The 23000-nt window shown below is 41.5% G+C and overlaps 1 protein-coding gene across 2 annotated transcripts in view; it reads left to right on the top strand.

Moving 5' to 3' along the window:
• Window positions 1-9645: 9645 nt before the first annotated feature.
• The window catches only part of srpk1b (SRSF protein kinase 1b), a 62884-nt gene continuing 49529 nt past the window's right edge, over window positions 9646-23000 (top strand). The window contains exons 1-3 of one of the 2 annotated variants that reach the window (XM_024426449.2): window positions 9646-9945; window positions 10601-10655; window positions 10900-10901. In XM_024426449.2, the coding sequence (XP_024282217.1) occupies window positions 9842-9945; window positions 10601-10655; window positions 10900-10901 (161 nt within the window). In that variant the 5' untranslated portion in view covers window positions 9646-9841. The remainder of the gene's footprint in view (window positions 9946-10600; window positions 10656-10899; window positions 10902-23000) is intronic. The other variant, XM_024426450.2, reaches the window with a different exon arrangement.

Raw genomic sequence — 23000 nt, 5'->3', positions numbered from 1 at the left:
TTCAGCCTGAAATGTACATTTATCGTGCTGAGTTTCTCAACAAGTGAATAAATGACTAAATAAATGAGCCGGAATCTCCTAATACGCTCCATCCCATCTGGGTATATGATCTTAAAGGGCATTCCATTAGGCTGTTCTGGATGAGAGACCACCCTCTGTCTTCTCTCCTCTATTGACTACAATATGCATTACTGTTAGTGTTCAGCTATAAATATAGTTATACCACAGCATTGTTGAATTCTAGAAGGTGGACTAAAACCAGAAAGAAAATGGCACGTAGAAGTACGTTTAACCATTTATTTTAAGCAATGAATGATGCAAGTCTTCGAGATATAGGCTCTGCTCCTTCAGGGCAGCACACTGCCCAGGCAAAGCGGCAAAATAAAATAGCCTACAGGAGTGCGTAAGCTATACTAATGGTGGCAGCATCATGCTGTGGGGATGTTTTTCAGCGGCAGGGACTGGGAGACTAGTCAGGATCAAGGGAAAGATGAAAAGAGCAAAAGTACAGAGAGATGCTCGATGAAAACCTTACTTCACATCGCAAATACAGGCGAGCCAAGCTTGTAGCCTCATACTCAAGAAGACTTGAGGCTGTAATCACTGACAAAGGTGCTTCAACAAAGTACTGAGTATAAAGTGTCTGAATACTTATGTAAATGTGATATTTCAGTTTTTTTGTGCAAAAATGCCTAAAAACCTGTTTTTGCTTTGTCATTATGGGGTATTGGGTGTAGATTGATGAGGCAATTATTTTTTTATTTTTTTTTAGAATAAGGCTGTAATGTAACAAAAAGTCAAGCTGTCTGAATTATTTCCGAATGCACTTTATAAGCCTACATTTGTGCGCAGGCCAGTTAGTCTAGTGCTACTTCTATATGCGAAATCAGGTGCGCATCCTTACTCAACACTGACAGAAGCATTTCAAACAGAAGACAATGAATACATTGACAAAACTCACAAAAGGATTGAAATAAACAAGAACTTGTTTCTTACAAGTGTAGCATAGGTTGTGAGTTTTTCAAAACACATGTTCACTCTGACAATGAGAAAGGTAAATGACTGTAATAAAATATATTGACTGCAACCAAACCAACATTGCATTGGGAATTAACGGTAAATGTAGGCTACAGCTAGTTATATACAGTGGGGCAAAGAAGTATTTAGTCAGCCACCAATTGTGCAAATTCTCCTACTTAAAAAGATGAGAGATGCCTGTAATTTTCATCATAGGTACACTTCAACTATGACAGACAAAATGAGAAATAAAATCCAGAAAATCACATTGTAGGATTTTAATGAATTTATTTGCAAATTATGGTGGAAAATAAGTATTTGGTCAAAAACAAAAGTTTATCTCAATACTTTGTTATATACCCTTTGTTGGCAATGACAGAGGTCAAACGTTTTCTGTAAGTCTTCACAAGGTTTTCACACACTGTTGCTGGTATTTTGGCCCATTCCTCCATGCAGATCTCCTCTAGAGCAGTGATGTTTTGGGGCTGTTGCTGGGCAACATGGACTTTCAACTCTCTCCAAAGATTTTCTATGGGGTTGAGATCTGAAGACTGGCTAGGCCACTCCAGGACCTTGAAATGCTTCTTACGAAGCCACTCCTTTGTTGCCCGGGCGGTGTGTTTGGGATCATTGTCATGCTGAAAGACAAAGCCACGTTTCATCTTCAATGCCCTTGCTGATGGTAGGCTTTGTTACTTTGGTCCCAGCTCTCTGCAGGTCATTCACTAGGTCCCCCCGTGTGGTTCTGGGATTTTTGCTCACTGTTCTTGTGATCAATTTGACCCCACGGTGTGAGATCTTGCGTGGAGCCCCAGATCGAGGGAGATCATCAGTGGTCTTGTATGTCTTCCATTTCCTAATAATTGCTCTCACAGTTGATTTCTTCAAACCAAGCTGCTTACCTATTGCAGATTCAGTCTTCCCAGCCTGGTGCAGGTCTACAATTTTGTTTCTGGTGTCCTTTGACAGCTCTTTGGTCTTGGCCATAGTGGAGTTTGGAGTGTGACTGTTGGAGGTTGTGGTCAGGTGTATTTTATACTGATAACAAGTTCTAACAGGTGCCATTAATACAGGTAACGAGTGGAGGACAGAGGAGCCTCTTAAAGGAGTTACAGGTCTGTGAGAGCCAGAAATCTTGCTTGTTGGTAGGTGACCAAATACTTATTTTCCAACATAATTTGCAAATAAATTCATTAAAAATCCTACAATGGGATTTTCTGGATTTGTTCTCATTTTGTCTGTCATAGTTGAAGTGTACCTATGATGAAAATTACAGGCCTCTCATCTTTTTAAGTGGGAGAACTTGCACAATTGGTGGCTGACTAAATACTTTTTTGCCCCACTGTACTGTATGTAATGGGGAATTGATAGAAACAACAATGCACACAATAAAGCTAAGAATTGTAAAAACAAATTGCAAATATTGTACAATCCAGATGTGCATAGCTTAGACTTTCCCAGCTGCCCCGGTCAACTATAAGGGCTTGAATACTTATGCAAATGAGATCTGTATTCCATGTTAAATAAATGTGCAAATATTTCTAAAAACAGGTTAACTTTGTCATTATGGGGCAGTGTGTGATGGTTGAGATTTACATTTTTTTTTTATACATCTAACCATTATGATTTCAGGCTGTAACACAACAAAACGTGGAATAAATCAAGGGGGATGAATACATTCCAAAGGCACTGTAGTAGGGTAATCTCTATGAACACTAAAAACATTACCATTAGCTCTTTCCATGAGCAAATGTGTTCTGAAATATTATATTTGACTGCAGTGTTATTTCAATCCAGTTATTTCCCACTGACTGGCAGCAGCATAGAAAAGCTGATGCCCCTCTTCTGGACCCCCTTCTTTCAACACTCCCTCTCACACATCTACCCTATGAATATATTTTAGGTCAAAGGTCCCTGCAGCTCCTCAGGTTTCTGGGCACTTGACAGCATTTACCACAGTCAGTTGACAGTTTTTTTTGTTCATCTGTGGGACTACATGAGGAAAGTGTTTGCCTTGCACCTGTGATAAGATGCGATGTATAACTTCTCTACAGTAGCTTTTCACAGTACAAGGAGTATAGACTCAAGCCTCATCTTGGTGTGAACTGTGTTGACCCCTGACCCTCAACAGCCAACTCACCTCTGGTTTCGGACAGGAACCGTTCAAGCAGATTTTTTTTTGCTTCAGCCGAAGTATGTGAAAATATTTAGTTGCTAACGTGATATTCTTGGCTTTTTGTTGTGTATACAACTAAGGATGTATTTTTTTGAAACAGTAGTTGCTACAAACACCCTACTCAGTGTACAATCCGATATGTCTTCTGACATATAGGTACATTTTGTGAAGATGTGTGTTTAGTGTGAGGATGCATGCTTCTCTCACTGTTGCCACAAAACATGACAAATAAATTTGCAACAGAGGACATGTGTATTGGTGACCAGGCGTGATGCCCCATAATGACAGTGAAAACATGTTTGTAGAATGTTTTGCAAATTTATTGAAAATGAAAGAAATCTCATTTCCATAAGTATTCACAGCCCTTTCCTTTAATACTTCAAATTGACCTCAGGTGCATCCAATTTCCTTTGATCACCCTTGAGATGTCACTACAACTTGGAGTCCACCTGTGGCCAATTCAATTGTTTGGACATGTCACATTGTATAAATGATTGAAGACAGGCACAGGAATACGAAATAGGGTTTTTTAATACTCCACCCCAAAAAATACAACATGCCATGAAAAGGCACAGGAACGAAGCCCAAAACAAAGTATACAAAAACAGAGGGATGAAACCCAAACAGAGGTTAAACCCCTAATAAATACACATGGACAAGACCTGTAATAACAAGAGCACAACAATACACAGGACGAGACCCGTAATAACATGTACACGAAAGCCAAAGCACAGGTACTCACAAGACCAACGGACATGGGAACAATAACTGACCAAGACAATGGTGAAAAGTAAGCACATATATACAATTACTAATCAGGGGGGAATGGGAACCAGGTGTGCGTAATGAGACAGTTCAGCAACGCCTAGTGGCCGATGACGTGGACCTCCGGTACTGGTGCACGGAATGACAACAGTACTGGGGGGTCCGTGACAGGACATGATTTAGAAAGAAACACACTTGTCTATAAAATGTCCCACAGTTGACAGTGCATGTCAGAAACTATACCATGAAGTCCAAGAAACTGTCCATAGATCTCCGTGATAGAATTGTGATGAGGCATATATCTGGGGAACGGTATACTACTATTTTTAGAGTGTTGAAAGTTTCCAAGCGCACAGTGTTCTCCTTCACTGGGAAATTAAAAAAATATGGAACTACCCAGACTCTGGCTAGAGCTGGCCGTCCGACCAAACCGAGCAACCAGGCAAGAAGGAACTTGGTCAGGGAGGTGACCAAGAACCCAATGACCACTCTGACAGAACTACAGAGTTCCTTGGCTGAGATGGGAAAACCTGCCAGAAGGACAATAGTCTCTACATCACTTCACCAATCAGGGCTTTATGGGAGAGTGTCCAGATGGAAGCCACTCATGAGAAAAAGGCATATGACAGCACTCCTGGAGTTTGCAAAAAGAGAAAGACGTGAAAGACTCTGAGAACATAAGGCAAAAGATGTTGCGTTCTGATGAGACAAATACAGTATTTCAACAAGTCCAGGCGTTAACAGGCTACACTGATAACTCGAGCCTGGTTCCCAAGTTTCTAAACCATACCAAGCCCTATTTTGTATAGTGTTGCCATAATAATTAAATTGAGGAAGTGCGATCATAATCATTAGGATATTTTAGTGATCCGCAGTAGATGTCCTAAATGCTCCTCAGCCTTCAGATGATGTGAGCCAAACAGCGCACTTGCGCTTGATATGCGTTTTTAGGCTATGGATCAGAAAGTGAACTTGTCATTTCCAAACGTTTAGCTCAGTTGTATGCTGCTTTGGGATCAATTAACAGCAAGGGTTGAATTAAATAGGCACAATATTTTTTATTATTACGTATTATTACGTATTTGGCGATGTTCAACTCGTTCGCACAAAACGTATAAATGAAAGCATTCACTGTGAAAATTGATACATGTAGGCCCTTCATATATAGGCTATGCACAGCACTTGGTTCAATTTATCGAATCAGTTATTGTTTTTTTTGCGCAAACCGCAAAAACCTGTCAAACTCTCTCTAAACATCAGTGGCGACCCGTCATTCAGGGCAGGTGGGGTAACACCTGTTTAGCTTTAAAAAATAAATAAACACATTTTGTTGCCTGTTTTTGCATGTTATTTCCGCATTAATGTGTCATATATCAGTTTGCAAACAATGTAAAACAAAACCTTTGAGTTAATAACGCAGCATATAAACATGGTATTTTTTTGCTTTCCTGAGTAAGGCAGCTCCAAATTCCTGGTGTATACAGAGCGTAGGGGTTGGTAATGTTCTCTAGTTGCGCGGTGATTGTCGCAGTGTTCTGTCACCCATGGGAACACTATATCACCGCAAAATCTACAGGGAGAGCTTGAAAATTCAAGACCCTTGGGTGCTGCCACAGATTTTCCTGATAAGTGCCCATCCAAGAAAGCTCAAGATCATTGGACACAGATAAAATGATGTCAAATTATGTTATGTCTACCGTAACATTGATTGGGCGTATCATGTCAACATCATACAGTACTTTCAAAATCTTAGCTAGCAAGCTAGACAAGCTGTCGTCATCATGAATGAAGTCGACAGACTACTGGCAGATCCTTTTCGATCCTTGTCATATGAAGACAAATTCTAGATAAAACGTATCGGTGCTCATCAGCCGTTGGACATTAACATTACACACAAATTGGAAATTTAAACAATGAGTAGTTTGGAAGGAATCAGTGGTGCTGTTCAGTGGAGAGGGTGTGTGGTCCAAGTCTGTGTGGTCCAAAGTTACATACAGACTCAAATCTCTTGCCACTTTAATAATTAATAATTTGATGTAATAAATGTACGACTTTAAACAATGCCACTTTATATAATGTTTACATACCCTACATTACTCATCTCATATGTATATACAGTACTCTATACCATCTACTGCATCTTGCCTATGCTGTTCGGCCATCGCTCATCCATATATTTATATGAACATATTCTTATTCCTCCCTTTACACTTGTGTGTATAAGGTAGTTGTTGTGAAATAGTTAGATTACTAGTTAGATAATACTGCACTGTCGGAATTAGAAGCACAAGCTTTTCGCTATTGTCGCATTAACATCTGCTAACCATGTGTATGTGACCAATGAAATTTGATTTGATTTGAAATACAACTGGTAAAATGTCTTTACCTTGTTCTCTGCATTTCTCCCTTTGTTGTTGGTTCATCACACCAAATGGTTTAATCAGCAAACATTATTTTAAAATGGTGTTAACACGGTGTTGAACATTGGGAAATAGTGTAAATACAAGTCACATCCAGGTGAATTTTTTGGTATTAATAAATGCGAAGTTTCCACGTGGGAAGGCTATTAGCTAAATCACTCATAGAATTTGTTCAAGTCCCCTTGGTTTGTAGTACGAAAGTAAAAGCTAAAGGCACTGCCATCTACTGAACTGGATTGGTGTAACAGTACATGCTTACCAAAGAAGATCTTGCATGTGGTAGGCCACTGGCCTATCAATACAATGCATTCACAGTGCACTAAACACACTTTAATTGAATGTACAATTTAAAAAAAAGCAATCAACACATCTACGCACTGTGAATTGCAATGATATTAGACCTACGCTCCTATAATCAAATCACATTTTATTTGTCACATTCTTCGCAAACAACAGGTGTAGACTAACGGAAATACTTACATACGGGCCCTTCCCAAAAATGCAAAGATTATTTTTCTACTATTTCTAAGAAAAATGATCTAAAACTGAGAAAAATAATAACATGAGGAACAAACAGAAAAATAATAACACAAGGAATAAATACACAATGAATAATGATAACTTGGCTATATACACCAGGTACCAGTACTGAGTTGATGTGCAGGGTTACAAGGTAGTTGAGATAGGTATGTACATTTAGGTAGGGATAAAGTGACTAGGCAACAGGATAAATAATAAACAGTAACAGCAGCATACAGTATGTGATGAGTCAAAAGAGATTAGTTCAAAAATGGGTCAATGCGGATATTCAGGGTAGCTATTGGTTAACTATTTAACTAATCATTTAGCAGTCTTATATCTTGGGGGTAGAAGCTGTTCAGGGTCCTGTTCGTTCCAAACTTGCCGTGCGGCAGCAGAGAGGCCAGTCTATGACTTGAGTGGCTGGAGTTTTGGACAACTTCCTCTGACACCGCCTGGTATAGAGGTCCTGGATGGCAGGTAGCTCAGCCCAAGTGATGTACTGGGCCATACGCACTACCATCTGTAGCACCTTGCAGTCGGATGCCAAACAGTTGCCATGCCAAGTGGTGATGCAGTCAGTCAAGATGCCAAGATGCTCTCAATAGTGCAGCTGTAGAACTTTTTGAGGATCTGAGGGCCCATGCCCGAATCTTTACAGCCTCCTGAGAGGGAAGAGGCATTGTCGTGCCCTCTTCATGACTGTGTTGATGTGTGTGGACCATGATAGTTCCATAGTGATGTGGACTCCGAAAAACTTGAAGCTCCCGACCTGTTCCACAACAGCCCCGTCGATGTGGATGGGGGTGTGCTCGAACCTACATTTCCTGTAATACATGATCAGCTACTTCAACTAGCTGATGTTGACGGAGAGGTTGTTGTCCTGGCACCTCACTGCCAGGACTCTGGCATCATCCCTGTAGACTGTCACATAGTCGTTGGTGATTTGGTCTACCACCATCGTGTTGTCTGCAAACTTAATGATGTTGTTGGAGTCGTGTGTGGCCACGCAGTCGTGGGTGAACAGGGAGTATAGGAGGGGACTAAGCATGCACCCCTGAGGGGCCCCCGTGTTGAGGATCAGCGTGTCGGATGTGTTATTGCCTAACCTCTCTACGGCACTCAGGAAGTCCAGGATCCAGTTGCAGAGGGAGGTGTTTAATTCAAGGGTCCTCAGCTTAGTGATGAGCTTTCGGGCACATTGGTGTTGAACGCTGAGCTGTAGTCAATGAACAGCATTCTCACATAGGTGTTCCTTTTGTCCAGATGGGAAGGGCAGTGTGGAGTGCAATAGAGATTTCATCATCTCTGGATCTGTTGGGGTGGTACAGGAATTGGTTGAAAAGTGAAGACACTTGCCAGCTGGTCACTGCATGCGCTGAGTAGGTGTCCTGGTAATCAGTCTGACCCTGCGGCCTTGTAAATGTTAACCGGTTTAATGGTTTTACTCACATCGGCTACGGAGAGCATGATCACACAGGCGTCTGGAACAGCTGGTGCTCTCATGCATAGTTCAGTGCTGCTAGTATCGCAGCATGCATAGAACGTATTTAGCTCGTCTGGTAGGCTCGCGTCACTGGACAGCTCACGGCTAGGTTTCCCTTTGTAATCTGTGATAGTTTGCAAGCCCTGCCACATCCGACGAGCATCAGAGATGGTGTAGTAGGTATTGACCAGTATTGACACTTTGCCTGTTTGATGGTTCGTCAGAGGGCGTAGCGGGGATTTCTCATAATCTTCCAGATTAGTGTCCTGCTCATTGAAAGTAGCAGCTCTAGTCTTTTGCTCAATGGAGATGTTGCCTGTAATCCACGGCTTCTAGTTGGGATATGTACGTACGTACTCAACCCCATCAGATTGATCCTGGAATATATTCCCTACACTTCCTTGTGTTGTCACATAAACTGAAATTAGGTGAACTATTCTAATTTTAGCAACCAGGTGGCAGAGCGATTTCTGCATATTGCACATTAATTTCTTGTTATTATGTGTGTATTGTTATTGTATTGATAAATATTGCTGCATTTTTAGAAATACAAACACAAGAATTTTGCTGCACTTGTGATAACATCTGAAAAACTGTGTACACAACCAATACACTTGTATTTGATTTTACTGTACCTATGATCAGGGTATAATCATTAGTCAAAACAGTTGCAAAACGTTTCGTTTTCCAACTAAAACGAGAGTTTCTATTTTACAAATTCGGGTAGGTCACTCCCCGTTTCGTTTGGTTCCGTTTAAGAAACGTTTGCAACAGAATGGGCATAATGAATACAACCCAGGTATGGTGTTGTGCACACTGCAACCACTAGGTAGCACCACTACACTGGTGTTGGGTTGAACACGTTGGCTCTTGACAGTGCAGCATCCATCCAACCTGCATGAAGTTCTGGAAAAGGTAGTAATCGATTAAATGCATGGCAAACTCCTATTATTAATAAAGTGGGCCTAGATTTGGCCTGGGCCACATCTGCATGATGATAGATTTTTGGGGCAAGTGAACCAGGACAACTGTTTATTTTGTTAAAACGATTCGATATAATCATATATCAATATGATCCGTAAACATATTTGTTTTCTAAGAGCACATGTAGTAAAAAGTATAATTTTGTTTCATGTAGGCCTAGCAAAGGGACACAGACAGTAACGTTAAGTGGCCGTGGTCAAGAGGGAACGTTTGTGAAGTTTTGCCTGTAATGGGACGCCGGTCCGTGCTATCCGGGATCGTTGGGACGTCCCCCCACCCAAGGAGGGCCTAGTAGTCACAAAAATAGTTGGGTGTGTTGGTTAAATTGTGATTTTAATGAATGGAGCGACCGTTTTTCCCCCTTCCTGTGAGCGTGAAGCGATAGGAAATTGCATGGACGGATGAGCGCTCAACTCCGTTCACATACTCTGGTACAGGTTAGGGTTATGGACGTCCCAAGAATTCCAGATTGCAATGACCAAGGGACGCCTGCGCTCTGACTACTACACTGAAAACATATCGCTCAACTCCAGCTTGAACCCCATCCCCCGGGCCCGTTTACAGCATGGAAAGGAAAGGTAAATCTGCTTAAAGAAGAAGGACGATAAATGAATAGTATCAGTGAATGCGCACATCCATGATCCAACAAGCTGAGGCCGTTGATGTTGGACATGTGACTGTTATTGAAGGAATTGTCAAGGCCGTGGATTTTTGTTGTGTGGAACTAGACAATAGCCAACCACGCGTTGTAGCTAGCTAGGCACGAAATGCTAGCTATCGTGAGTTGTAAAGCTAGTTAGCGGTGGAGGTTTTCACAGTTGCACAATCCTGATATGATTTGATAAAAAAGATTAAAACTCGTTTGTGCAATTGAATAAAATAAAAACACACGTGTGGGGAACACCTGTATTTTTGTAGCTAGCTAACTTAACTAAGTCTGGACATTTCAGCATCTAACACCTGCCCGCTAGCTATCTTAGCGGCTAACGTTATCTGGCTAGGTAACGTTAGTTCCATATTGCAACTTTGTGCGCATATACTTTCGCCCTCCTTATCACTATGGAACACGGTGGTGTTCACGTTATAACCAGCTACCAATGTTATAATTAACTAGCTAACGTTAGCTACCAGGTTTGGTATCAAACGAACGTTAATACGTACTGTTGTGAAAGTGAAAGGTCTGCCAAATGAAACGATGGTAACGTTATTTTTTGTCGTTTACCCCCGTGACAGTTCTTGCACTCCAGGCGAGGAAGAAAAGGACAAAGGCGAAAAAACCCGGCAAAAAGTGAGTGCCCAGTCACTTTTTTTTATTAGTTAGTCATTTGGACTGTCGAGAGAGCGCTCCTCTGCATGGCCGAATTGACTTTATGGTCTTAGATCCTGGTTATCGGCTAGATAAGTCTGATTGGAATCTTTCTGTTGGTATTTAGGTTTTCATTATGCCACATAATCCTAATTTTGCTGTCGTCCATTCGGTGCGTTTCTTATCCTGGTTTGTGTGGTTGACTCATTCACTGAACTGACATGAGAAGTGAAAGTTGCCCGATGCCATTGTTTTGTCCAGGGCTGCATCACAATCATGTCAATGGGTTTCCCTCCTCTCCTTTCACTACCTCTGGGTTTAATGGAGAAGGAACCCGTGCTGTTACTACTCATGAATGAATGAACAAATAAATGAAAGGACAGTTAACATTATTCCTGTTGATAGTGGTGCTCCTATGACAGTATGGTCCATTTTATGCTTTCACAGAGTACCTATGTGTGGTGGAGATTCGGGGAGATGATGCTCGAGCCAAAGCTCTGCCAATTATTGATGTGCTCAGTTAGCCTTCTCTCCTCTGAGCACACAAACACTGACACACACACACACACACTCACATGCTGCTCTTATGCTTTGGGCTGTAAGTGTGATAGCATAGCAGTGCTCGTAGGGCGGAAGACCTGTAGGGTTGTTGCATGTATACTGACTGAGGGAGATGGATTGTGTCTGCCCTGCAGGAATCAGATATAGAGCATGGAGTATCACAACTTGGAAGATAATTTAGTGGTCCTAGATGTGGACGGGCAAGGTTATTTAAATACCCGAACGGACGTTAGTATTTGATTACTTTTGAGTACATTTTTTTAGACAAAATCATAATGAATTCAGGGCATGTAAAATGATACCTAGGCTAAATTTAAGCCTTGCACAACCATAAGTCCCACTAATAATTTTACAAAAATAGTTTGAAGGTGCTACACACAATTTTTTGCATTGTAATTTCAAAAAATGCTGATAATATACAGTGCATTCGGAAAGTATTCAGACCCTTTAACTTTTTCCACATTTTGTTACATTACAGCCTTATTCTGAAATTGATCAAATGTTTTCCCTCATCAATATACTGGACAATGAAAGAAAGTTGATTTGCAAACCAATATGGAAGTCTTTATTAAAAAATGACATCCGGATGTGGTTGTATTTTGGCTAGGCTACTTTGAAGCAAGCTAAGACATGCCTCATAATACGTAGTAAAACATTAAGGTTTTAAATTAAGTATATGTTTTCAAAATGCATAAAGCCTTCAGCTCATTGCAAAGTGAAGCCTGCTTTCTGTTGCCTATGCATTTGAATGGTGAATGGGAAGCGCACTTCAATTACCAGTTGAGAAATGAAAATAGTTGCTCTTTTTAATCGTGGTCATCAAAACTGTTTTTAACACACAATTACATTTAGAATTGTTGTGCAATGATTGGGCAAATAAAAGTAGGTTTCACTCCAGCAGCAACGAAAGAGCTGTTTTGAGGAGCTGTAGCATCAGCTCTCGTGCTGTCTGACAGATTTTCTGCTCAAAGGCAGGAAATGCTGTAAGATACAGAACGAATATACACGTGTCAATTTAATTCCACAAAATTATGCAAATTAACCGAATAGACCGATAAGCATGACCGGTCAAATGAATTACATTGACTGCAGTGGTAGGCTTGATTACCAACAACTACGAGATGGTCTACAGGGAGAAGGTGAGGGCCCTCGGAGTGTGGTGTCAGGAAAATAACCTCACACTCAACGTCAAGAAAACAATGGAGATGATCGTGGACTTCAGGAAACAGCAGAGGGAGCACCCCCCTATTCACATCGATGGGACAGTAGTGAAGAAGATGGAAAGTTTAAGTTCCTCGGCGTAAACATCACAGATAAACTGAAATGGTCCACCCATACAGACAGAGTGGTGATGAAGGTGCAACAGCTACTCTTCAACCTCAGGAGGGAGAAGAAATTTGGCTTGTCACCAGAAACACTCACAAACTTTTACAGATGCACAATCGAGAGCATCCTGTCGGGATGTATCACTGCCTGGTACGCCAACTGCTCCGCCCACAACCGCAAGGCTCTCCAGAGGGTAGTGGGGTCTGCACAACGCATCACCCTGGGCAAACTACCTGCCCTCCAGGAGACCTACACCACCCAATGTCACAGGAAGGCCAAAAAGATCATCAAGGAGAACAACCACCTGAGCCACTTCCTGTTCACCCCGTTATCATCCAGAAGGCGAGGTCAGTACAGGTGCATCAAAGCTGGGATCGAGAGACTGAAAAACAGCTTCTATCTCAAGTCCATCAGACCGTTAAACAGCCATCACTAACATTAAGTGGCTGCTGCCAACATACTGACTCAAATGTCAAGCCACTTCAATAATTAATAATTGGATGTAATAAATGTATCACTAGTCACTTTAGACAATGCTACTTTATATAATGTTTACATACTCTACATTACTCATCTCATATGTATATACTGTACTCTATACCATCTACTGCATCTTGCCTATGCCGTTCGGCCATCGCTCATCATTATATTTATATTTACATTTTCTTATTCATTCCTTTACACTTGTGTGTGTATAAGGTAGTTGTTGTGAAATTACTTGTTAGATATTACTGCACTGTCGGAACTAGAAGCACAAGCTTTTCGCTACACTTGCATTAACATCTGTATGTGACCAATCAAATTTGATTAGACTGGTATTTCCATCAATGAATAGGCACAAAAGCATTGTTTCGCAATGGGATTTAATTTCTTCTTCTGGACAATTGGCTCGGCTGCAATTTTGTTTTATTGGCGTTTAAATGACCGGCTAAAGGAAACCCAGACACACACACACACACACACACCTCCAATCCTCCGGCTCTGACTCTGGTTGTCCTAAAATGGGCTAACAGTGCTAGTCTCAATCTACACAACACTGGGGAAGAGTTTTCCAGTTTTTGAATTCCGTTGCAGCGCTCTCGCGCACTTTCCTTCCATTCTCCTGTCTCACAGTCTTGATCTCATCTCTCCTTCCCTCCCTCTTCTCTTTCCAGTCTTCATCCCTCCACACCCTCCCTTTCTTCCTCTCTCACTTCCTCTTTCTCTCTCGCCTCAGTAGCTCACTAGCATTAGTTGCGCAGTGTGTTCAGTTCTGGTATGGTACAGAGGAGAGCTGGGGAGAGGTGTTGCGAGCGAGCCCCAGATCAGAGCACCGTTCCTGGGTTAGCCTGGCCGAGCCTTCCCCTGCCTCTGGGCCATGTGGCTTCTCGACTGGATTGTCTCTCTCAACACCGCCGTTGTCAAGCTGGCCACCGGCCTGAGGTGCAAGTGAGTGGCAGGTCGGATGCTGTGTGTGTGTGTAGGGCTCTACATTAAGGCTTGTCTGCTTGTCCGGGCAAGTAGAAAAAAAAACATTGGTCAGACAACCAGAGTATAGATTTCAGTCGTCCTTATGAACATGTAAAAAAAAATCTATCTATTACTCCGATCAGATTTGGATCAGGCAGTGCATGGTTGACATTGAGTAAATTGCCTATATTCCTAAATCCTACTTCAATTAATGTTATATTTACACAAAGCAAGAGAACAATGTAGACCGAGCTAAGAGTTTCACCAAAGCAGTGCAAAATATATATTTTTTCTCTCTCAAATGTCAGATGATCTAGGCCAATAGACACTCGTGTCTTATTGTTAAAGAAGGCCAAATGTTCAAAGTTCTCTCCACTTGATATGAATGTGACGTCCCTATTAAACCACTCCTTCAGTTTCATGCATGCTAGATTTCTTCTGCTGCGCTATTTCATGATCAAACAATGAATGAATCGAACGGCGTTCTCGGCTACCTAAGACTAATTAAAGTTATGAAGAGTATTTTCCAAACTACTCCAATAAAGTGTTTATTGTCCTAAAGTTGCAGCTTTTAAATTTGAATTAAATATGAAAGTAGGAGTCTATGCTATTCTCATTCACAGATGTATTTTTAATGACATATTTTAGGCCACAGTGAGTGAAATGGCGCAAACGATCCTCAGATGGTCAAATCTAATGAGTCAAAAGAACTTGTGCTACAGCTGAGGAAAACTTATGAAAGAAATTATGCGTAGTTGGCCTAGGCCTATTGCCATATTATTCTAGCAATGTGCAACCTACCTACAGCACATATTGTAGCCTAGTCCTAATAAGAGACCAGGATGAGGCACAAAAAAAGCAAATCAGTTTATATTTATCCAGTTCTGAGGACAGCAGATTTGCTCTGCAGCCCATGATGATTTACAACCCATCACAGACACACAGCCAGCAAGGCTTGTTGACTGTCACTCACTCCATCTGTGCGCTTCGGCACACACAGATAGCCAGATAGGGTTAGGCTACAACACATCTTTTAGGAGCAACAGCTCCACCGGAGTGGAATGGGCTATTTGAAAAGATTTGGCTCCGCTCAATATATTTTGTCAATGTCATGATTCCTCTCGTCTCTCTCTCCCTCTCAAGCCAAATGCGTAGCAGTCTTCTTTTTAAATTTTTTAAAAACAAGTCTGGGGGAGGGCCGCTTAGGGGGGCGATAACATTGTCAATGAGCAAGCACCCTTTTGGACGAAAGTGTTAGACCACAAGTGGCTTAAGCTTTTGGACAAGTAAAAAAATCTGTCTGGTCAAAAAAGTTAATGTCAATCCCTGATCTGTGTGTGTGCAGCACACCTGACTTATTGGTGGCTTGATCAATTATAATTTTTTACTACGCAGCAGATGTTGACTGACATCACTCCACTGGGCACCAGATTCGATGAGAATGACGAGTTTAGGAGGAAGTGGTGTGTGTATGCATGGTGTATTACATGTGTACCTGAGGTGTGTGCAGAATTGTGTGTGGCGCGTATGGAGACGTGTGAGTAGGGTTGCAAAATGTATTGAAGGTTCCTGGATTTCCAGAAAACCTGGTTGGAGGGTGTGCAATCCCTGCCCAGGGGAAATGCTTGTTTAGGTTCCACCTCCGAAGGATGACGCAAGCTACTGACACAGGCTAGTATATTCACGAATTTGGGGTGGGAAAGAATCTCCTGGTGATATCCACGTTAGAGCCCTGCTACCCGAGTCCGACGGGCCCGACATCATATGGGTTAGGGTAGGGCCTGTTTTAAGACACAAGATTATTTCACAGAAAATAATGTTGCTTGAGTTTTGTCGGAGTCTAGTGTGACAAAAAGTAGCTAACGGCAAACTGTTCTCATGTGTCTTCAATTGAGCAGAGCAGCCCAAGCAGAGCCGTTGCTATGGATACTCGGACTAAGCTGCCAAGAGCAGAGCTCATGCCGCGTGCGCTTCATGCAGGGAGCAAGTGACAGACAGAGAGGACCAGCTAATGGATTTACTAATGGAGTAAGTTATTTTGGGCCGGGCCTTCATTTTGGCAGACGCAATCAGACCTGGGTAATGTAGGGCCTGAACGTTGCGGCCTGGCCTCGGGCTTAACATGAATGCCAACAAATAGTGAAATGACAGCTGTTAGTGTATCTTGCTAACCTTATCTTGCTAGCTAATGTTATCTGTGCAGATTTTTTTTTAACTACACCGTTCTCAAAAGAGTAGCCAGCTGGCTAATAGTTCTGGAGCTGGGTTTGTCATTCACATAATAAGGAAAAAGTTTAGACAGATGTAAAACGGTTTCTTTGACTTCGTTATCCACAAAGTTTTTGGCATCTTCCACCAGAGACATGCGCTTTTTCTACATTGTAATGGACATGGTGCAATCTTGGGTAGGTAGGCTACTGGCAGGCTGCGGTACAGCAAAGCCAAGTCAGCCCTTGCTCATGGTTCTCACAGGGGCTGCACCAATCAAAGCAGTAAAGCGTGTAGTGAAGTGGTCAAAACTATTCATCTTGGGTTGACGGGGGGAGCAGGGTAGGCTGGTGTAACCGATGTGAAATGGTTAGCGGGGTGCGCGCTAATAGCAGTTCGCTCGGTGATGTCGCTCACTCTGAGACCTTGACGTAGTTGTTCCCCCACCCCTCGGAGCTTTTGTGGAGCGATGGGTAACGATGCTTCGAGGGTGGCTGTTGTCGATGTGTGCAGAGGGTCCCTGGTTCGAGCCCAGGTAGGGGCGAGGAGAGGGACAGAAGCTATACTGTTACAGTCATACGATACAATTATACCAGTTATAAAATTGATGTAGAACATGTATAAACTATCCAACAGATTGTTAATTATCCTCCATAAAGCATAAATTTGCGCCCCTTTTTTAATTTGCTCCATGGTTATGACAAAAAGCCGTTTGGCCCAGTCATGACTCGAAGAGGAACAACTTCGAAGGAGTTTAATTTAATAAACAATGCTGGTGGGTGGTAAGGTTGAAATAAAACCTAGGCATGAAACGATACAGGCAAAAAATAATTTCCACGTCATCTCATAGGAAAAAACAAAGCATTTACGCGGGCAGGTTGGATTTGTCACTACAAGCCCAAATATATCATACTTTGAATAAAACAATGACTTATTGACTTAAATCGTTGTGCAGCATCATGGGTAAGCTCTGGCCATCCTCCTTTAGCTCTACAGGTGTGAATGTTCAAAACTTAAATTGTTGACATTTTTTTCTCTATAAATTCATTGTTTTACCATGAAGCAGCACGGTGGGAGAGACGCATATTTTTTGACTTGACATTTTGCACTGCTTTGGTGAAAATATTAGCTCTGTCTACATTGTTCTCTTGCATTCTGTAAATTGTTTATAACACATCAATTGAAATAGGTTATGCAGACTATAGCGAAGAAATGGGCCACTTGCCGTGGGCTGCCCGGTCCGCTCTACTGCATGGTGTCGAGTTGGAATTGGTTCTACATTGTCTGTCACATCACAGTGTCGTCACCATCGACAATGGAGGTCAATCATCTTCGATATCTGATACTATTGTAATATCACCCAACCCTAGTGTATGTGTCAGATTGATGTCTCAGCGTCCCTGGCTATGCCTCTGGTGACTGTATCCTGCTGCTGTGTTCTCATTTAAGCCTTTATTGGCCTATCCTAAGGCCCTATAAAATCTGTGTTGTGGAGAACCCGGACCGAATCACGTAATCCAGACATTATAAATGGAATTTAACAATATTCAAAAAATGTATTGAACAGTAGGAAATCAACTAAATGTACTGAACTTCGGAATTCCTTAATTTGCCCAAAGGTAATCATAAGACTTTAATGAAAATGCATCAGTGATTCTTATTTTCCTGGAACTTTTTGAAAGGAAACAGGAATGCCCATTGTGTGTGTGAGAGAGGGAGAGATTGCGGGGGTACGTCTACACAGAAATTAAGCCAGTATGATTCGTTTTGCGTCATATAATAACATTATGGGTGGATCTTTCCTTGGCTGAATGATATCATGATTATTTGCATCAATTCAGTGTCAATTTCTTTTGCAAACTACAATAACATGAGCGCAACAGAAACATCAGCAAGCAGTAGATATGTTCTATGTGTGCTATTTCTATGGTTCCCACTCTGAAGTTTGTTTTTTGCCTCTTTTTAATTGTGGTTTTGAACACCAGCTTCAAACGGCTGAAAATACAATATTTTTGGTTATTGAAAAGATATTTCACAGTGGTTTAGATGGTACAATGATTCTCTACAATGCTTATTTTGTCACAAACTGAATGTAGGCAATTATTACAAATTTAGCAACCAGGAAATGGAGTAGCGATTTCTGCATAGTGCACCTTTTAATAATAATGGATAAGGAGAATAAATTCTAGACCTGATTTCACCAAATGTTATTCCACAACCAACTGTTTTATGTTTTCAATTAAATTATACATATTCTCTTACAGAAAGTGAATAGATCAATTGATAGTGACAGAGTCACATTGGGCATTGCTTGGGAAGTAATCTGATACAATTTCTTTGTCATGGAGACAAACCAATGTGCATCAGTCGTGTCTTCCTCTGGCATTTTACATCTACATTTCTAGCCTCAAGCATTGTGGATTTATGCGTAATTTTAGATCGGTAAACTCAAGTGTGACTTGTACCAAAAGTTCATTATTTATATATACTACCGGTCAAAAGTTTTCGAACACCTACTCATTCAAGTGTTTTTCGTTATTTTTACAATTTTCTACATTGTAGAATAATAGTGAAGACATCAAAACTATGAAATAACACACATGGAATCATGTAGTAACCAAAAAAGTGTAAAATCAAAATATATTTTATATTTGAGATTCTTCAAAGTAGCCACCCTTTGCCTTGATGACAGCTTTGCACACTCTTGGCGTTGGGTCATTGTCCTGTTGAAAAACAAATGATAGTCCCACTAAGTGCAAACCAGATGGGATGGCGTATTGCTGCGGTAGCCATGCTGGTTAAGTGTGTCTTGAATTCTAAGTAAGTCACAGACAATGTCAGCAGCAAAGCACCCCCACACCATAACCACTCCTCCTCCATGCTTTACGGTGGGAAATACACATGCGCAGATCATCCTCACAAAGACACAGTGGTTGGAACCAAAAATCTCCAATTTGGACTCATCAGACCAAATGACAGATTTCCACCGGTCTAATGTCCATTGGTCGTGTTTATTGGCCGACATTAGCTAAAAATGACATCGGTATCGGCTTGATGTCTGTTTAGTTTTTACGCCGATGTGCAAAACCAATGTCAAAGCTGACGTGCATACCTATATAACGTAGGTACATGATGTAATGTTGCATTATACGTGCAACACAGCATTCCTAACCTAGCCCACAATGTCTGCTGTGTGGAACGAGCAGTCATTTGAAAGAGCAAGAAAACTTAAAGGCGAAATCCATTAAAACCAAGATGGTGGAATTAATTTCCCTTGACAATCAACCGTTCTCTGTTGTGGGTGATGTTGGCTTTCGTTGATTGGTCGGGCACCGGTACACACAACCAAGTGCGCTATTTTTCAGATGTTACCCTACCGGAATTACACAGTAATGGCGGCACTGCTAGAGAAAGATACAGTAGCGCTGTCAAAGCTGTACAAAAAAGTCTGCAAACACAGGCCACGAGCGATGTGTTTACAATACCTCATTGGTAATAAAGCATAATTTGTTCGACCGCAACTTCTGGGGTAGCTAGCATTAGCTTTGGACCTAGCTAGCACCAATACAACCAGCCGGAGAACAGTGACCAGTAGAAACTGCAGTCATTTTCATTATTCTTAGCAATGATTTAGGAATCCTTGTGAGTAAGTATTTGCTAGGTTGCCACTTGTTTGCTTATTGAAATTGAAAATAAATGGAAATATATGGCTAGCCAGCTACTTAACCCTGTTGCCCAAACCTAGTGGAATTTGCGGTTTGCCTTCAAAATAAAAGTATGGCATAATAACAGTGACACAAATTAATACAAATAGTAGAATGTATGGCATACTTTTGTATTTTGAAGGCTAACCGCAAAGTCCACTTGTGGCTAATCTTTATTGTGGCTAGCTTCACATACAGTGGGGCAAAAAAGTATTTAGTCAGCCACCAATTGTGCAAGTTCTCCCACTTAAAAAGATGAGAGGCCTGTAATTTTCATCATAGGTACACTTCAACTATGACAGACAAAATGAGGGAAAAAAAATCCAGAAAATCACATTGTAGGATTTTAATGAATTTATTTGCAAATTTATGATGGAAAATAAACTTTTGTTATTGACCAAATACTTATCTCAATACTTTGTTATATACCCTTTGTTGGCAGTGACAGAGGTCAAACGTTTTCTGTAAGTCTTCACAAGGTTTTCACACACTGTTGCTGGTATTTTGGCCCATTCCTCCATGCAGATCTCCTCTAGAGCAGTGATGTTTTGGGCCTGTTGCTGGGCAACATGGACTTTCAACTCCCTCCAAAGATTTTCTATGGGGTTGAGATCTGGAGACTGGCTAGGCCACTCCAGGACCTTGAAATGCTTCTTACGAAGCCACTCCTTCGTTGCCCGGGCGGTGTGTTTGGGATCATTGTCATGCTGAAAGACCCAGCCACGTTTCATCTTCAATGCCCTTGCTGATGGAAGGAGGTTTTCACTCAAAATCTCAAGATACATGGCCATTCATTATTTCCTTTACATGGATCAGTCGTCCTGGTCCCTTTGCAGAAAAACAGCCCCAAAGCATGATGTTTCCACCCCCATGCTTCACAGTAGGTATGGTGTTCTTTGGATGCAACTCAGCATTCTTTGTCCTCCAAACACGACGAGTTGAGTTTTTACCAAAAAGTAATATTTTGGTTTTATCTGACCATATGACATTCTCCCAATCTTCCTCTGGATCATCCAAATGCTCTCTAGCAAACTTCAGACAGGCCTGGACATGTACTGGCTTAAGCAGGGGGACACGTCTGGCACTGCAGGATTTGAGTCCCTGGCGGCGTAGTGTGTTATTGATGGTAGGCTTTGTTACTTTGGAGTTTGGAGTGTGACTGTTTGAGGTTGTGGACAGGTGTCTTTTATATTGGTAACAAGTTCAAAGGGGTGCCATTAATACAGGTAACGAGTGGAGGACAGAGGAGCCTCTTAAAGAAGAAGTTACAGGTCTGTGAGAGCCAGAAATCTTGCTTGTTTGTAGGTGACCAAATACTTATTTTCTACCATAATTTGCAAATAAATTCATAAAAAATCCTACAATGTGATTTTCTGGATTTTTTTTCTCATTTTGTCTGTCATAGTTGAAGTGTACCTATGATGAAAATTACAGGCCTCTCATCTTTTTAAGTGGGAGAACTTGCACAATTGGTGGCTGACTAAATACTGTTTTGCCCCACTGTAGATGGGTCCGACCACCATTAATCAAATAAGAACTGTCTTATAAACTAGGGTTATTTTAGATGACACCTAGCTGTATAGTTAGCTACCTAGCTATTTGGTTAGCGAGCTAGCTATAGCTACTGAAACAGATTGTCGTTTTGCTATGTTTTTGGGGAAGAACATTGCATCCATGAGCTAGTTAGCTTTTTTAAATGACAAGCACTGTAGTTGCGTGAGACAACTTTACCAGCATCGTAGCATACACATCGATGTATCGTATATGAAATAGGAGTGATAGTGTAATCAATGTGTAATAACTACGTAAAATATTTATGATCGCGTTACATTATTGTGTGACGTGCAGTCATTTCGGGTCCTGATTGGTCAACAAGCTTATTTGACACGTCAAATGGTGTGATTTGACGTGTATCTTTTTTGACACGCAAAGCCGCAAACGACGTTCCATAGAAATACTGGTTGAGAATGAAACAACTGAACAAATTAACAACGAAACAGCACAGCAAGTAAGTGAAAGAAATAGGTTTTGATTATGTTTTACTGGTAATGGGGACACGTACATGCCAACAAAATTACCTTTTGGTGTGTGTGTAACCTTTTATTTAACCTGGCAAGTCGGTTCAGAACAAATTCTTATTTACAATGACGGCCAAACCTGGACTACGCTGGTCCAATTGTGTGCCGCCCTATAGGACTCCCAATCACGGCCGGATGTGATACAGCCTGGATTCGAACCAGGGACTGTAGTGATATGCAGTGCCTTGGACCACTCCGTCTATGTGTGTGTGTTAACTATTTAACTGTACTGGAATGCTTAAAAGGCCGCAAAAAATGTTTTCATATCTGTATCGGGGTTTTTTTGTTGCAAGGAAAATAATGGATATCGGTATTGGCCAAAAATGTAATATTGGTGCATCGTGTGTGTGTGTGTGTGATATATTTGTTTTTAACCTCTGAAGTCAAGGTCCTCAAAATGTTGGCACACACTATGGGGGCCGCGACCCCTAGGTTGGGAACCCCTGATCTAGTTTATTCCTTTCCTGCCAATCCTAACCATTGTTCCACAGATTTAGAAAGGGAAGGCCAGTCACTTCCAGTTGTATTATCCAGGGCAATGGACTGTATGTTACTGTAGTGTTTTTCTAAGGCACAATAATTCTCTGCTACATTTTCATCCTCGATCTCGCTCTGCCTGCATAGCCGTTGCTCCTGCTCTTTATGTAACCCATTTCTTCCTGCAGTGAGTATGTGTGTGTTGGACTGCAGAGAGCCCCCCAGCAGTGAGACTGAGTTAGGACATGAGGAGAAGGGGCGGTAGGGGGTGGGGAAGGAGCACTGCAGACTGTATGTGTGTGTGTGCAGATAGGTTACAGAACTACTGTTGTAAATTAACTGTTTTGTACCGACTGCAATCACTGATTGACATTCTCCCTGACTCTCCTCTCCACTGACTGATTGTCTCTCACTGACTAACTAGCTGATTATGAGTGGACTAGGCAGATGTAGGAAATAAAGAAAAGGTCACCTCTTAGTCTAGCTGGCAAGTCACGTTCTGATGTTTTTCCTGCCTGAAGTTA

Source organism: Oncorhynchus tshawytscha, linkage group LG07, assembly GCF_018296145.1.
Source record: "Oncorhynchus tshawytscha isolate Ot180627B linkage group LG07, Otsh_v2.0, whole genome shotgun sequence".
Lineage (NCBI taxonomy): Eukaryota > Metazoa > Chordata > Actinopteri > Salmoniformes > Salmonidae > Oncorhynchus > Oncorhynchus tshawytscha.
The sequence above is the reverse complement of the archived record's forward strand: the minus strand, read 5'-3'. Positions and strand labels throughout refer to the sequence as shown.